Source organism: Monodon monoceros, unplaced genomic scaffold (genome assembly GCF_005190385.1).
Source record: "Monodon monoceros isolate NGI ecotype Baffin Bay Population unplaced genomic scaffold, NGI_Narwhal_1 Super_Scaffold_6, whole genome shotgun sequence".
In the NCBI taxonomy this organism is placed as follows: Eukaryota; Metazoa; Chordata; class Mammalia; order Artiodactyla; family Monodontidae; genus Monodon; species Monodon monoceros.
Genome location: NW_021703783.1, coordinates 876,658 through 892,885, shown reverse-complemented (window position 1 = coordinate 892,885; position 16,228 = coordinate 876,658). Strand labels below are relative to the sequence as shown.

Genomic DNA, 16,228 nt, shown 5'->3' with positions numbered 1-16,228 from the left:
GGGGATGGCAGGCGGAGGGGGGATGGCAGGCGGAGGGGGGATGGCAGCTGGACCCAGATCTTCAGGTGGTTTGGGATGGAGTTGATACCAGATCCACTCCCTGAGTTCTGGACAAGGGTTTTTTGTTTTCTGTCTTTTCAAGCAAGGCTTCTGTAGGAGGGTAGCCAGTAAAAGGTCCACACATTCCCGTGCTGTTGCTTTTGACTCGGTTCGCAGATGTGGGATTTCAGTGACCGATACATAACCGTTGTCTCAGCGGCAGCCACTGGGATTGGGCCCTTGTCCGAGGGCCTGTTTGGACTCAGCCTTCCCTGCAGGGAGGCAGGTCATCTGCACCTTTCCAAGCCAGCCTGGCCAGGAGACTCAGCCACGGCACACAGCTGCTCTTAAGTGCCCTCGAACCGCCGATCACGGAGAACATCCTAGAAGGTAGTCAGGATATCGAAATCTACCGCCTGGCCCTACCTCCCTGCTAACCCTCGCCTCCCAGCTATGCAAGAAGGGGGTCCGGGAAAGAGGAGAAGAAGGGAGAGGAAGCCGTCCCTTTTCTATGTGGTCAAGAGCGATTTCCAACAACCTCTCCGTTCTCCAGAGAGACAATGGGATGTAAACTGGGAAACGCCCACCGATTCTGGCGTCCGTCCATCCTGGAGAACCCTCTTTGCAGGCTCTGGTGCCCTTCAGTCCCCTCGGCTCCCACGGGTGGTCTAGAGAGAGCACCCCAGTGAAAAGGAACAGTGAGGACATTCCAGAAACAAAGGCTTCATCCGCTTGAGGTGGTGTTTCTCGTCTGGTCCTGAACTTGGGTCGGAAGGGCAGTTTTCCAGAGCCACCCCAGGTCTTTGTCGGTTGAACCATACAAGGTGACCCACATACATGTGCCCAGGTGAGGGCAGGGTCTGTCCCTGCTGCTGGCCCGGGGCCTCTCTGACAGTGTCCCACCTCTGCCCCACATGGGGAGGAACAATCTCATTTCATTCCTACCAACTGCAAGAGCAAATTAAGTTAATTGCCCTGATACCCTAACCCCTTGAAAATGACCAGATCATTAGAAAACAAAGATCAGAATGGGCGGTTGAGAAATGGGCTGCATGCTCCCCGCTCGTGGACACGAGCTGGCGGCAGGCAGGGTGCAGGGCAGGTGATCCCCACTCCCCCGCACTGAAAAGGTAACTCGGGGTCACTGGGAGCAAGCCTGGGGAAGCATCCGAGGGGGGCAGCTCAAGCACTCGGGGCTCCCCATTAATCCTACACTTAGCTCAGAAGGTAGAAGTGACGCTCGGTGGTCCCTCAGGACGTTCTGGGGGATCACAGCGGTCGGCAGACACACTCGCCCGTCTCCTGGCCGCCCGGGCATCTGGGGGTGACCTCGGGCAGCAGTGCGTCAGCCAGTGGTTCTCTGTGGGCAGGGCTGTGCGACGGGCCCCTTCCTGCACTCTCCTGTAGGAATCACTCCGGGTTGCCTTCCGGCTTTGTTACAATGCATAGTTACTTTCCAGCCCGTGGACCTTGTAAGCACAGGTCCTCACATGAGGACAGGCGCACATGAGTGGCTGACAGGTGACCCTGCCCTGCAAGTCAGAAGCAGCCTCTGAAGAGGAAGACTCAAGGCCCAAGAAAAAAACGAGCCCGTGAGTCTCCACATTCTCCCCAAGTGAGGCTCGTTGGACGCTGGGTTGGACGCCCATCCTTCCTCTCTCCACGGCCCTTCTCGTCTCCTGTCATAGGGATGGATCCTGAGGGTTACTGGGGAGTTCCCTGGCGGCCCAGTGGTTAGGACTCGGTGCTTTCACTGCCGAGGGCCCGGGTTCGATCCCTGGTCTGGGAACTAAGATCCCACAAGCTGCACAGCGTGGCCAAAAACAAAAGCGTTGCTGAATTAATACATAGTGTTAAAATAATACGATGTGCCCAAGGTGATTAGAACAGACCCAAAGGCAAATCTTGGAGTAAAATGTGACTTACAGAAATGAGTCTGAAACGGGAGCATAAAAGGCTAAAAACAAGAAAACGACAGGTAAGACATTTAAAAAGCCCAAATGAAGGATTCTGAAGGTTTAAGCAGTAAAATAAGTAGTTTTAATTTTTTCACGGTTGGGGGTTAATTCGGTCGGGCCAGGTGACCCAGGCGGGTCCTCTAAAGCACCCCCATTCTGGTCCCATTCGGGAAGGGGTTGACCCAGAAGACCTTCGGTCATCTGCCCAGGGCTCTTGGAAGTAATGGGCACCTTCGGTGGTTTTCAGGGTGCATCCAAGGCTAGAGCCTGCTGGGCGCTCGGCCTAGAGCCCAGCACTGCCTGTGGACTCACCTCTGTGCGGACCTCACACCCCTCCCCCACTGAAGCCCGGGAGGCATGGGGCTCCTCACAGGTTAACACTGGGGCGCAAGCCCCTGACCAGCCTGGAACTTCCTCCATGCGTGCGTGTGCGTGCGTGTGCGTGTCTGTCTCCATGTTCTCTCAGCCTGCTGGCCAGATCCTAGACACCCCACCCTGTCCAGGCACGTGGGTGGACCTGGCAGCTGCAGCCCGTCGTGAAGCAGAGACCGATCTAGACTGTTCCATAAACAACCAGAGAGGCGTCCTGTCCCTTCTCGTCCTTTCCCTCACCCCGTGTCTCCCCCAGTCCCCGAAAAGGACACGTCCCAACTTGCAATGGGAACGAAAGGAATTTTCTGAGAAATCTGTTACCAGAGAAGTACTTTTCAGTCTGCAAGCATCTGGTTGTGCACATTTCCGTCCTTGAAAAACCCCATTACATGTTCTCCTTGTTTATACCTTGAAAACAGAAACACAGGAGCAACTCTCTGAAAGTGGAGGGTGAGAGTGAAGTCGTGACCTTCTAGAAGCAGTTGGCAGCTCAGGCGGCGAGGACCAGTCCCGGCTGTGCTCTGTGCGCGGGGCTGCAGGGCAGGGCACCTTCCCGGATGCAGCTCGGGGCTGCTGTGGGATGCGCCCCTGAGGCCAGGCCCCTCGGCCCCTGCCCCCTAATGGGCCCAGAGTCAGACCCCTGAGAACAGCTTCTCGGGGTGTTAACAATAATGTCCTAAATTGTGTGCAGGGCTTTCAAATTTAATAAACAGATCCACACGCGTTTATCTCAGGCCGGTGTCCAGGGTCCACACCCGGAGATCAGGAGCCAGCAGGCCCTTCTCCCTGAGCCTCAGCTTGAGGGCTAGCCCCACCATAGAGGGGGTAACTGAACCTCAGTCTTCCCCTGGACCTGGGGGGCCACTGCCCCTGGTCTCCTTTGCTCAAATACACGTGGGCAAAGCGCAGCCTTGGGCACAGGCAAGGTCTCTCGCCTTCAGCGGGCAGTGCTGGGTAAGCGTGTGCAGTGTCAGCCCCTGGAGGCCACCTTAGGACACACAGCTGATTCAAAACAAACAAAACCTCCATCCTCAAAATCTGGAACACCTCCGTGATAACAGGTGTGAATTGGTAGTTAATCTGTAGCCAGAGATGGTTCCGGGCAGGAGAACACCCAGAGTCCTCGCTGGGTGGGAGTCCACTCTGGCAGCGCCCGGACCCTGCCAGGCCTGTGCTGTGTACCCTCCACTTGGCGCTGTTGCCCTCTCCTGCCACTGCGTTGCTCCTGTGTTACCAAGACCTAGAATGCCGGGCGTCTTTTTCGGAGACTCATTACAGCTCATCTCTGTCTGCCTTTCTTTAAAGCCAGCTGAACATACCCAATGCTCTCCCTTTATGGTAAGACCAAGCCTCCAGACCACGCTCTCAGCTTCTGTGACCCCCTCTAACATACCCACTTCCCCCACCCGACCCCCAGCATCTCGGAAGCCAGCCCCCGATGCATGTTGCCCGTGTCTGCCGTGCGCCTTGCCTGCCAAGTGCTGTTGGTGTGACATTTCCATCCTAGAGCTTTCCTGTGGGTGGCGGTTCACCATGACCTTGACTGTCTAATGAGCCACTGGGAGAGAATCGGACCCGAGGGACATTTCCTGTTAAACGTCCTGAGGACTCCGCTGGCTGACGTCCCCACCCTGAATCTGTCGTGGGGTTTGCACGGGGCACCCACGAGCGCCATGGCAAGGCCTCTGGGAAAGAGGAAGGAGAGGTGACATAGCCAGAGACGGGGAGGTCCTCCTAGTCACCAGGCTGTCCTCCAGCTCTGAGTCAAGGCCCCAGTAAGCGGTGAAGCTGGGTTCATTACCCAGAGAGTGGTTGGATTTCCTATCACCCCAACAGTTACCTGTGAGGGGCATGAAAACTAGGCCACGCCCGCTTCACTGCAGCAGACCGTCTGGTGGGAGCCGCTTCTGCTCTAGGAATCTTTGGCTAAAGTGATAGAGAGGCCGACCGGTGTGACCTTGAAGTCTCCTTGGAACAGCTGTCTCCAAGAGGCTGCTGTCACAGACTTCAAACGTGGGCCAAGTGTGGGTTTTTAGGAGGGCCGGTGAGTGGGTTGATTCCCCGAGCCCCAGAGGTCAGCAGACAGAGGCAAGATCGGTGGGGATGTTTCCTGATGAAGCCCACGACCATAGCTGGAAGGGCGGAGCCTGGACGTGCTGCCCGTGTGTCACCGGTCGGTGGAGCGTAAGGCACCTGCGGCGTCTGGAGGGCTCTGAACGCAGGACGAGCTCAGACTGGAGGCTTGCGTTTTGCTTTTTAACGAGTCAGATGCAGATGGCTCTGCGGCGCCAACCTCCCAGACTCGGTGCCCAGCTGAGTTCTGTGTAAGCTGGCGCGCTCTTCTTCTGTCTCCCTTCCCGAGCACAGTGGGGCTGACGGCCGAGTTCCAAGGCCCTGAGCCTCCTCTGGGGAAGCACCACCTCCTTTGAAGGAGAGAAAGTAGAATTTCACGTAGGTACACGGGTGACAGAAATGCAGAGATGAAGGGCATCAAAGACTTCAAAATGCAGACAGGTAGGGCCCGGGGGCCAGACGGCCTGCTGCCGGGGCCCCCCCCCAGCCCCTGCGGCCACCAGCCACCAGCCCGCCCCAGGGGAGCAGCTCTGGCTCAGAAGAAGGATAGACGCAGCCCGCCCCGGGAGGAGCAGGGTGTGCTGGCGCATGTAAAACCCGGCCCCCTCAGGGGGCTCCTGCTCTGATCGGGGTGAGGGGAGCGGCCCCTGGAGCCCCGGTCACAGAGTCAGAACCAGGAGCCGCGAGGGCTCGGGCGCTGGTGGGATTTTCGTGGGCGTGGCCAGGACAGATCTGACCTGGAGACGGTCAGAAATGAAGCCAGAGGAGCGGGAGTTGAGAATCGGGGTCCACGTGGGGCCCAGCAACTACCCGGACGGAGGTGCCTCCGAGCAGGGGGCCTGCAGCAGGAGCCGTAACAGGAAGCCCGAAGGTCCGTTCTCTCCCGGTGCCCACGGGGCTGGGGGCTGCACTGGCTCTGGGGAACCGGCCAGCTCCCGGGCACCACCCAGCTCTCTGGCCGGTCTGGGGAGGAGGGGGGTCGGGGGTCATTTTGTGCTGACTGTTCCCAGATCTGGAGAAGAGGGTGACGGGGCTGCGTGTCCGGCCCCCGACCCCCAGCCAGGCATGTACCGGCCCCAGGCTCCCCCAGGCCCAGCAGCCCCGGGCCCGCTCCAGGACACCCCTGGGGAGCCCACCCGCCCCGAGCAGGACCCCTCGGTCCTCTCACGGCAGGGAGACCCGTCCAGGGCTCACGCTCCACTGCCTGGGCCTCCACCCTTCCCAGGCCTGTGCAGCCGGCGGGCCCAGGGCAGAAGGGAGCGGAGGGGCGGCAGGGGCTGCGGCCCGGGCCCATCCACAGCCGTGGGGGGAGGTGGCACACCGAGTGCTGAGGCTGGGCGGCCCCCGCCCCCCAGGACCTCCAGAGCGCCGGTGCCGCTCGGGACGCCGGACCCTCGGCTGAGCCAAGCAGGAGGGCAGCAGGGGCACCAGGGCGGCTCTTGGCCTAGATTTCAGAGCAGATGGAATTTCTAGGGAATCACCTGCCCCCCCCCCCCCCCCGGGGTGGGCTTAAGACCACGGATGCTGGGGCAGAGGCTTGGGGCCTGGGCACGGCCGGGCGCCGCAGAGGCCTGGGGCTGGGCCTACCCGTGGGCGCCGGGAGAGTCGAGTGCAGCCGGCCCCCGCCGCCCGCCTGCGTGTTAACTGCTGTGTTAACGGCCCCAGAACGCGGAGGAGAACTCCCGCATCTCCATCACCTTCTTCCGCCTCTTCCGGGTCATGCGTCTGGTCAAGCTGCTGAGCCGTGGGGAGGGCATACGGACGCTGCTGTGGACGTTCATCAAGTCCTTCCAGGTACCCCCCAGCCCCCCTCCCAGGCCCCACCTGGGACGATGCTCCCAGCTGAGGGGAGGCCGCAAGCATGCTGCTTTCTTCTCTCTTTTGTGGATTTGCCCCGAGAATTGACTGCACAAAGGGATTTTGGGGGTGCAAGAGGTTTGAAAGCCATGGGCAGAGGTGGCCCGATGACCCCTCCCAATTCGGGTGCTGTCAGCCCGGGGCTGGCACCCTCGTCCCGGCAGTGGTTCAGCAGGGTCTGCTGTCCGCACCTGCTTAGGGGCTTAGCCGGACTCCCCGGGACCCTGGTGTGCCCCGTGTGGACCCAGGGCTGCCCACCGCGGGGCCAGTTCTCTGCCCCGAGCACTCGTTTCCTTCTGTGAAAGCAGAATGACGGTGGCCCCGGCCTCAGCCCTGGGTGACTGTACCGGGCCCACGTGCTCACCCACCCCCAACATTTCCTGGGCGCCACTGAAGGTGGAGCCCGAGCGCCCACCAGGCCGGACGGCCCGTGGTCCCGCGGTGCCACCTAGTGGTGTGCGGGCTCCATCCACCCCGTGAGCCGCGAGGCCCCCTCCCGGGGAGGTGGCGAGCACACCGAGCACACCGAGTGAGTAAAGCGCAGAGGCCGGCCGCGGGCCAGGCCCTGCCCAAGCATCTTGCGAGCCTTAAATCAGCCAGGCCCCAAAACGCCGAGGTCGTTGCTTTTCTTCCCATTTTTCAGATGAGGACCCTGAGGCTCAGAGAGGTTAAGCCCAGCCCAGCTCCCACAGCTACAGTGGCGCAAACGGGCTTGAGCCCAGGGTCTCGCTTTTGTCTAGTGCCCCTTCGTCCTGCCTTTCCTACACCTTACGGCTGTGAGGTGGGGAGGGGCTGCTGGGTGTCCCCCACGGCCCTCCGGCTGCATGAGGACAGGTGGGTGGCGGGAGGGTGTTTTGCTCTTTCTAGATTGTTTGTGCCGAGGGAGCGTCATGCCAAGCCCCGAGCTCAGAGCCCACCTTTCTGGGCGGACCTCCCCAGGTCTCAGGTGCTTGACACCCAGGTGAGGGGAGGAGTCGGCACCAGGCTCAGGCTCCTCCCATTTAGTGCCCAGAACGTGTGCGGGGCTCCTGGAAGTGCCCCCCCCCAAGCCAGGCAGCAGCTGGCGACTGAGGAGACGCCGCCTGGGGAGGGGCCCAGCCGCCGGCGCCCCGCCGACCTCACGGCGTCTGTGCCCCCGCCAGGCCCTGCCCTACGTCGCCCTCCTGATCGTGATGCTGTTCTTTATCTACGCCGTCATCGGGATGCAGGTACGCCCGGCCCCCAGCCCGCATCCCCTGACACCCGCCCCTCCTTCTGAGGCTGGAAAGGTCACCGGAATTGGACCTCTCCCCCCAGCCCCGCGGTGTCCTGGGGGTGCACGGCTCTCAGACCCTCTCTCCCCGTTGCCCCTGGCCCAGGTTCCACTCTCTCTAGGGAAAAACTCCCTCAAGTTATGTAAAGGGCCTGTTTGTGAGTTATTCCTCAATAAAGTATTTTTTAAAGAGGAAAGAAAAATTGTCTCAAGAATCTGCAGCCAAAAAAAAAGGAAAAAGAAAGAGGAAGAGGCAGCGAGCCTGTCCCGCACAGACGCAGGGGCGGGGCACAGACGCAGGCGCGGGGCCTCAGCCTCCACCAGACGCAGGGGCGGGGCCTCGGCCTCCACCGCCTCTCAGCCCCCCTCCCGCTGGGCCCAGGGCCCCTCCCGAGGGCCGAGGGCACTTTTCTTCGATGCTTGTCCCGAGTGGGGTCCTGGGATCAGGGGCTGGACAGGGCAGCAGGTACCTGCCCCCGCGAGGCCTTCCAGGTCACAGAGGGGACTCTGTTCAGCTTATGGGCCAACCCATCCAGGGTGAACTGTGACCCCTGAAGAGACCGTTGAACGATGGGTGGGAACCAGGACCCCTCTGTCCACAGCTCACGGACCCCGTCCTCTCCCCCTGCCAGGTGTTCGGGAAAATCGCCCTGAATGACACGACAGAGATCAACAGGAACAACAACTTCCAGACCTTCCCCCAGGCCGTGCTGCTGCTTTTCAGGTGAGCGTGCACACAGGTGCGGACAGGTGCACACGGGACGCCTGCCCGGCGCGGCCCTGGCCCGGGCGCACCACGAGAGCTGGGGCTGGGGGACCGGGAAGCCTTCCTCTCACTGTCGTTCATAACCACTGGACACGGCCCCTGCCGCTGACCCTGGAAGCCAGTAGGGGATCAGAATCGAACTCCAAGAGCACCCTGGTTCAAAGCTGAGCCAGGCCTGCAGCACACTCGCTGTGACCTTGAGTGACCTTGAGCGAGACAGCAGATGCCTCCGAGCCTCAGTTTCCTCCTCAGACAAGCCCAGCTGCCAGAGTTGGTGTCACTGTCTGTTTCAGTGGTTCCGTCCACAGCACTTAGTTCCCACCTTGGCTGAGCCGGCACCAGCCTTCACCCTCTGGGGAGGCCGCGGCCACAGGTACAGCTGGGGAAGGAGTGTGTCCCGCCCGACCCCGAGGGAAGGAGTCCGTGCGGCAGCCCCGTGTCCTTCCTCCTCTGGATCCCAGTGACCCCCTGGGCTGCCCCTCCCCTGGCTCTTCTCACCATCCAGTTCGTCACAGCCTGGGCTCTGGGACCCCCACCTGGTCCAGGGCTGGTGGTGATGAGAACTGTTTACTCAGTCCCTGGACCAGATGATGCCTAGATTCCATTCCAGCACCTGTACTCTCCATGCTAAGGTGCTGGGAGAGGCACTGAGCCCTTACCGGCCCCTGGGGTTCTTTCCGAAGATCCAGGAACCCTCCCCATCAGATAACCCCACCTTCACTATGCTCTGTGGAATCCTTTCCCCACACCCAAGCCCACAAATCATTATTGCTCAAAATGTGTTCAGTCAGAATGGCAGTCCCCTTAAGTATCAGTCCGACATCACCCTCCCTCAGGTGGTAGCCGTGAGAACACGGGGCCATCATAAACCACAGCCTCACAGCAACGTTTACGCCTGAGCCGCATTTAAATATGGGATTTGGACACACGTGAGCCAGGGCACATGGGTCTCCCCTCTCCTTTCCTAAAGTCCTTGACGACAGGAGATAGTTTGTGAAAGAATAAGGAAGGATAAAAGCCAAGAAAGAGTGCCATTTTGAGCCAGCAATGCTGAGGAAGTCTTCAGCGGAGGCAAGCAGATGGGATTCAATGGACAAAGGACCAGGTTCGGAGGAAAACACATCCCAAAGCAGGTGAGCCTGTGAAGGAGCAAGAGCGGCCAGGGCCTCCCCAAGCTCAGGGTCCACAGGGGCCAGGCACCAGGACAGCTGGTGACCCGCGTTAGGAGAGCGTTTGCTGATGCCCACAAGCTGAAAACAGAGCCCTGCCACCACAGCCTGGGCTTTGGGGTCTAAGAAGTAGAGCAGGGCCCCAAGGGAACCCACCCTTTAAGAGAAGCTACCTGTCCACCCCACCTGGCAGCACGTCTTGTCTTGTCTTCCATGGTCCCCAGAGATGCTCCTGCAACGAGAACTTGATCCACAGAGTTGTGTACTGGACTCTCGATCACAAAGAGCAGTAACAGTCACCCCAAAGTACTGGGGGAAAACCAATGTCAAAAAAGAAGTCACCACGCTCACCTAACAGATGAATGAACACATCAGGAGGAAAAGAATAGGGAGATGAAAAATATTTGAAAATAAGCATCATTTGTGTCTTTAGAGAGATTATAGAACCTGGCACATCTGTCAAATTAGAAAGGAGTGGGGGGAGGAGGAGAAGTCATTATTAATCAGAAAAAATTAACGAGAGAATTAATTAAATTTAATTAAAGAGAGAACTCAGAAAATATACAATTGTTAAAATATTTATTTATTTATTTTTGGCTGCACTGGGTCTTCACTGCTGCATGCGGGCTTTCTCCAGCTTTGACGAGTGGGGGCTACTCTTCGTTGTGGTGCACGGGCATAAAAAGTTAGGAATTAACCATAAAACCAGTAGTCCCTCCAAAATCTGTTCACTTAAATGTTTAGAGCCACTCTTCTAAATAACTCACAGCTGAGGCTACAAACTACTCAGAAATGAGAATGTGAACACACTATATCTTCCTTTTTTTTTTTTTTTTTTTTAATGAGACCGCCTCGCCTGGGCCTGAGATTGTTTGGTTTATTTACTTATTTTTTTAAGATTTATTTATTTTTTTTTATTTATTTATTTTTGGCTGCTTTGAGTCTTAGTTGTGGCACGCGGGGTCTTTCGTTGTGACACACAGGCTTCTCTCTAGTTGTGGCTTGCAGGTTTCTCTTCTCTAGTTGTGGCACGCAGGCTCCAGGGCGCGTTGGCTCTGTAGTTTGTGGCACACAGGCTCTAGTTGAGGTGCGCGAGCTCAGTAGTTGTGGCGCACGGGCTTAGTTGCCCTGCGGCATGTGGGATCTTAGTTCCCTGACCAGGGATCAACCCCACATCCCCTGCATTGCAAGGAGGATTTTTTACCACTGGACCACCAGGGAAGTCCCACGCTATATCTTAAATTTATGAGATGCACCAGTAATCCAAAGGACAATTCAGAGCCAAAATTAACTTTTTTTTAAAATTTACAGCAAATGAACGAATAAATGGAAAAAGAATAGGAAAATAACCCCAAAGTGTGAAGGAATGCATTTATTAAAATAAAAGCAGAAATTAATAAAATATAAAACAAAAACATTCATCAATAAACCCTAAAACTGATTCTTTGAAAAGACCAATAAATAGACAAACTTTCATCAAATTCAATTTTTTTAAAAAGACACAACAGCAGGAATAAGAAAAGCAACATAATTATAGATGTGGAGTGATTTTTAGAATGATGAGAATATTATGAACAGATGAATGCCAATATATTTGAGTATCTAGATGAACTAGATGCTTTTATATAGGAAAAGAGAAATCACAAAAATTGCCTTGAGAAGAATATTTTTTTAATTAACCACAACAGAAATTGAAAAGGTGGTCAAAATTTTAGTCCTCTAAAAGGCTAGATCCAATATATTTATGTTTGCTATTTGCCAAAATATCAAAGAATAAATCATTCCTATGTTACATAAACTTTCCAGGAGTAAAAATGGGTAGGAAACCTCTTTCTGTAAGACTAACATACGGCTGATACCAATAAGAAAGGGAAGAAAGTAAGAAATAGAGATATAAAAATATGTAGACATGACTATCTTTGGTTACAAACAACAGGCTAATCCAACTAGAAAACCCAAGCAAAGCAACTCAAAAGCCTTTATAACAATTAAAAGGACCAGGAAGGTGACAATTAACAAAGGAAAACAATCACTTTCATGTACTGATAATGTACTAGTCTGAGCAGCCTACTGTAACACCATAAATGGAGTGGCTCAAACAGCAGACATTTCTTTCTCACATTTCTGGAGGCTGGAAGTCCAAAATCAAGGTTTCATGCTTCTGTTCCTGGTGGGAGCCTCTTCCTGGCCTACAGACGGCGGCCTTATCACCGTGTCCCCGCTTCGTGGAGAGAGAGGAGAGCACCAGTCTCCCTTCCTGTTTTTATAAAGATGCTAATCTCATCATGAGGCCCCAGCCCCGTGACCTGATCTAAACTTAAGTGCCTGCCAATGCTGTCATATTGAGGTTTGGGGCCACAACATACAAATTCTGAGGGGACTCATACATTCAGTCCGTAACAGGTAATAGCTGATCCATAAATATAATAAATGAGCTCATAAGCTATCACTTTTTCAACATGATACTGCAAGTTTTATCCAATGCAATAAGACGAGAAAAATAAACCAAAGGGTAAGAATTGGAGAAGAAGAAAAAATTAAATGCCAAAAAAATTGATTGCCAAACTCAACAACAAGAAAATAAACAATCCAATTTAAAAATGGGCAAAGGACTTGACATTCCTCAAAAAAAGATAAGTGAATGGCCAATGAACATAGGAAAAAATGTTCAAAATCACCAATCATCAGGGAAATACAAACCACAATGGGATAGCACCCCACATCCATCAGGATGGCTGCTATCAGAAGAACAAGTGCTGATGAGAATGTGGAGAAATTGGAAGCTTTGTGCATTACGTGTAAGAACGTAAAATGATAACAGCCACTGTTGAAAACTGTACGACGGTTCCTCAAAATATTAACAAGAGATTAAAAATACCATATGATCCAGCAATTCCAGGTGTGTGTATATACCTAAAAGAATTGAAAGCAGGGTCTCAAAGAAATATTTGTACACTTCTGTTCATGGCAGCATTATTCACAATAGCTAGAGCATGGAATCAACTGTAGGTCCATCAAAAGAATGGAAAAGGAAAACGTGGTTATACCACAGTGGAACATTATTCAGCCTTAAAAAGGAAGGAAATTCCAACACCTGCTTCAACATGGATGAAACTTGAGGCCATTATGCTCAGTGAAAGAAGTCATAAAAGGACAAGTTTTCTGTATGATTCCACTCACATGATGTACTTAGTCAAAATCATAGACACAAAGTATAATGGTGGGTGCCAGGCGTAGGGGGGAAGGGAGGAGAGTTACTGTTTAAGAGGCATAGATTTTCAGTTTTACGAGATGAAAAGAGTTCTGGAGATGGATGGTGGTGATGGTAGGACAGCACCGTGGGTGTGTTTATTGCCACCGAACTGTACACTAAAAATGGTTAAGACGGTCAATTTTATGTTGTGTGTATTTTACCACAATTTTAAAAAGAAAATATGTAAATAAAACATCTTTTAAAAAGCCGATTGCTATGTGACTATACAAGAGAAACCACAGAATAATAAGAGAGTTAAGCAGATCTTCTATATATAAAGTCAATAGTATTCTCTCCACATCTGTTGCAAACAGAAAATATAACTTTTTAAAGGTACCATTTATAATAGCAACATTTTATTTGTTTATTTTAAGTAAACTACCTAGAAAAAAGTCTAACGAAAGATGTATATAGGGAAATTATAAACTTTTATTAAAAGACATTTTAGAAGCCCTAAATAAATGGAGAGATGGATCGGGTTCATGGCTAGGAGACTTAATAGCAAAAAGATGTCAAATTCCTCTAGTTCATCTATATGTTGATGCAATTCCAGTAAGAGTCTCAGTGGGATTATTCATAGAACTTAACAAGCTGATTCTAATGTGTCTGTGGAATCGAAAAGGAAAAGGAAAGGGAAAAGCCAAGACAGCTTTGCAGGACAGCAGGCTGGAAGCACTGACTCTCTGTGTGAGATCAAGACTTGCTGCAAACCTGGAGTGATGAAGACAGCGTGGTACATTGAAGTCAAGACAGATGAATAAACCTACAGAACAGAACGAAGAGGCTGGCACAAGACTCATACACGTACGGAAATGTGATTTATGTCAAGAGCTATTTCACATATGTAGGTAAAGGTGAACTATTCAATAAATTGTATTAAGAAAGTTGGTTATCTAGACAGAAAAAGATAACAGCATATTTCTACCTCGTATGGAGCCCCCATATAAATTCCATATTAATGGGTTATTATGATTATGAAAAACAAAACTTGGGCCTTTTAGAACATACTGGAGAGTATTTTCATGGCCTAGAATAGGGAAGGATTTTTTAGACAAGTTGTGAAAAGCACAGGACAGAAGGAGAATTATGATCTGACCACATTAAAATGTAAAACTTGGATTCATCACAATGCACCATCAGTAAAGCTGGAAGCGAGCCACAGACTGGAAGACACTGCTTGCAGTGTGTATAACTGACGGAGGATTAACATAAAGAAAGCTTAAAGACCCTACAAATGAGCGAGAAGACAAATAGCCCATGAGACAGACGGGCAAAAACATGAACCTGAGATTCAGCAGATGAAATAGAATTTCTCAGCCTATTCATCACTTTAAAACCAAATTAAAACAACAGTGAGTTATCACTTTACACCCATCATATGAGCAACCTTTTTATTTATTTATTTATTTTTGGCTGCGTCGGGTCTTCGTTGCTGCGCGCGGGCTTTCTCTAGTTGCAGCGAGCGGGGGCTACTCTTCGTTGCGGTGCGCGGGCTCCTCATTGCGGTGGCTTCTCTTGTTGCAGAGCACGGGCTCTAGGCGCGCGGGCTTCAATAGTTGTGGCACGCGGACTCAGTAGTTGTGGCTCGTGGGCTTTAGAGCACAGGCTCAGTAGTTGTGGCGCATGGGCTTAGTTGCTCCGCGGCATATTCCCGGATCAGAGCTCTAACCCATGTCCCCTGCATTGGTAGGCGGATTCTTAACCACTGCGCCACCAGGGAAGTCCGAGCAACATGTTTTAAAATTCACTAATACCAAGAGTTGACTAGTCTAAATTCAGAATAGAAAAGTGGTTGGGGGGGTGGGGCATGGGATGGGGAGGGACTGGTAAAACGGCACAAACTGTCAGCCATAAGGTGGATGAGGTCTGAGGTCTAACCTATAACATGGTGACCATAGTCGATGACACTGATCGTATCACTGAAGCTTGCTAAGACAGTAGAATTTAAATGTTGTCGCCAAAGAAAAGAAAAGAGAAAATTTTAAAAATCTGTGAGGGGATGGATGTGTTAATCAGGTGGGAAGAATCCTTTCACAATGTGCACGTCGATCAAATCATCATGATCTACGCTCTAGCTTGCAGTGTTATTTGTCGATTCTGCCTCAATAAAGCTGAGGAAAGAGCTGCCGAGTCTGTAGGGCAGTGACGCCAGGAGCGCCAATTGGGGAACAAGCAGCGCTCAGTACGGTGAGGACACACCTGCCGTCCACCGGCAACTCCACCCCGAAGCAGGCGTCTGACGGCCCTGTGTGGTGACTGCAGGCTCCTTCGTGACAGCAAGACAGCAAAGAAAGGAAAAGCCTTAACAGGGCGGTGGGGCTTTTTAATGGTATACTCATAGAGGATCTGCCGCAAAGGATGAATGAACCAGAGCTAAAATGCATCCAAACGGCTAAATCTCAAAACTTCACATGGATTGCAAAAGGAGGGACTTTGCAGAAAAGGTACAGCTTGTTACCTTTCACAGAAAATTTTCGGACATTCAGAACAATGCTGTGTGTTTCCCCATGTAGTGGATGTGTCAGCACTGACTCAGTTCAGCGGTTCCCCGCCAGGGAGGAGAGGGAGGGGCCTTGTGAGCCGCTCTGGGGCGTGGTCTCTCACCAGGTGCGCCACCGGGGAGGCGTGGCAGGACATCATGCTGGCCTGCATGCCGGGCAAGAAGTGCGCCCCCGAGTCGGAGCCGGGCAGCAGCGCCGAGGGGGAGGCGCCCTGCGGCAGCAGCTTCGCTGTCTTCTACTTCATCAGCTTCTACATGCTCTGCGCCTTTCTGGTGAGCCGGGCGGGACCCGCGGCCTTGGGTGACCAACGCGCAGTCCCGGGCCAGCCGCGCCCTGCGTCTCTGCAGCTCACGCTCGGGGGTGCCCCATCGGGGAGGCCGGCCTAGAGGGCTGTGTCCCTGGGACGGCCCAGCCGCACTGGAGGGAGGGGGCGGAGCTGGCCCAGAGTGAGCTCAGCCAGCATCCTTCTCGTCCGTTCTCAGCCCTTGTGGTGGTGGCGTCGTCCCCGAGGACAGGAGGCCCCTTAAACATTTCTGGCACTTTGACAAGGAGCAAGGGGAGGGTGGTGGACAGTCACCCCCCGTCCCTGGCAGCCCCGCCTGCCAGCTGGGTGTGAGGGAAGCTGCCAGCCCACAGGGGGGGTTCACCTGCCCAAACACAAGGGGAGCTGGGTCAGGTCCTCATCCAAGAGAGCCACGTTCCAGGGGCCGGTGTTTTCAGTGGTGCCACTTGGGCGTCTTCGGAAACACTGGTTTCTGCCGCGCGTGGCCTGCTAACCACGTGTGCTGGAAGGGCCTCCGAGGGCATCTCCCCGCGCTCTCCGTTCTCCACAGATCATCAACCTCTTCGTAGCTGTCATCATGGACAACTTCGACTACCTGACAAGGGACTGGTCCATTCTGGGTCCCCACCACCTGGACGAATTCAAGAGAATCTGGGCAGAGTATGATCCTGAAGCCAAGTAAGTCCCCAGGGGGAGCCCGATCCC

At 53.7% G+C, this 16,228-nt stretch overlaps 1 protein-coding gene across 1 annotated transcript in view; it reads left to right on the top strand.

Annotated features, from left to right (window-relative positions):
- Positions 1 to 16,228, top strand: part of CACNA1C (calcium voltage-gated channel subunit alpha1 C) — a 465,580-nt gene that overhangs the window by 428,098 nt on the left and 21,254 nt on the right. Inside the window, 6 exon segments of the mRNA XM_029204130.1 lie at positions 3,675 to 3,707; positions 6,108 to 6,236; positions 7,442 to 7,507; positions 8,184 to 8,275; positions 15,347 to 15,512; positions 16,074 to 16,201. Coding sequence (XP_029059963.1) covers positions 3,675 to 3,707; positions 6,108 to 6,236; positions 7,442 to 7,507; positions 8,184 to 8,275; positions 15,347 to 15,512; positions 16,074 to 16,201 — 614 coding nt within the window.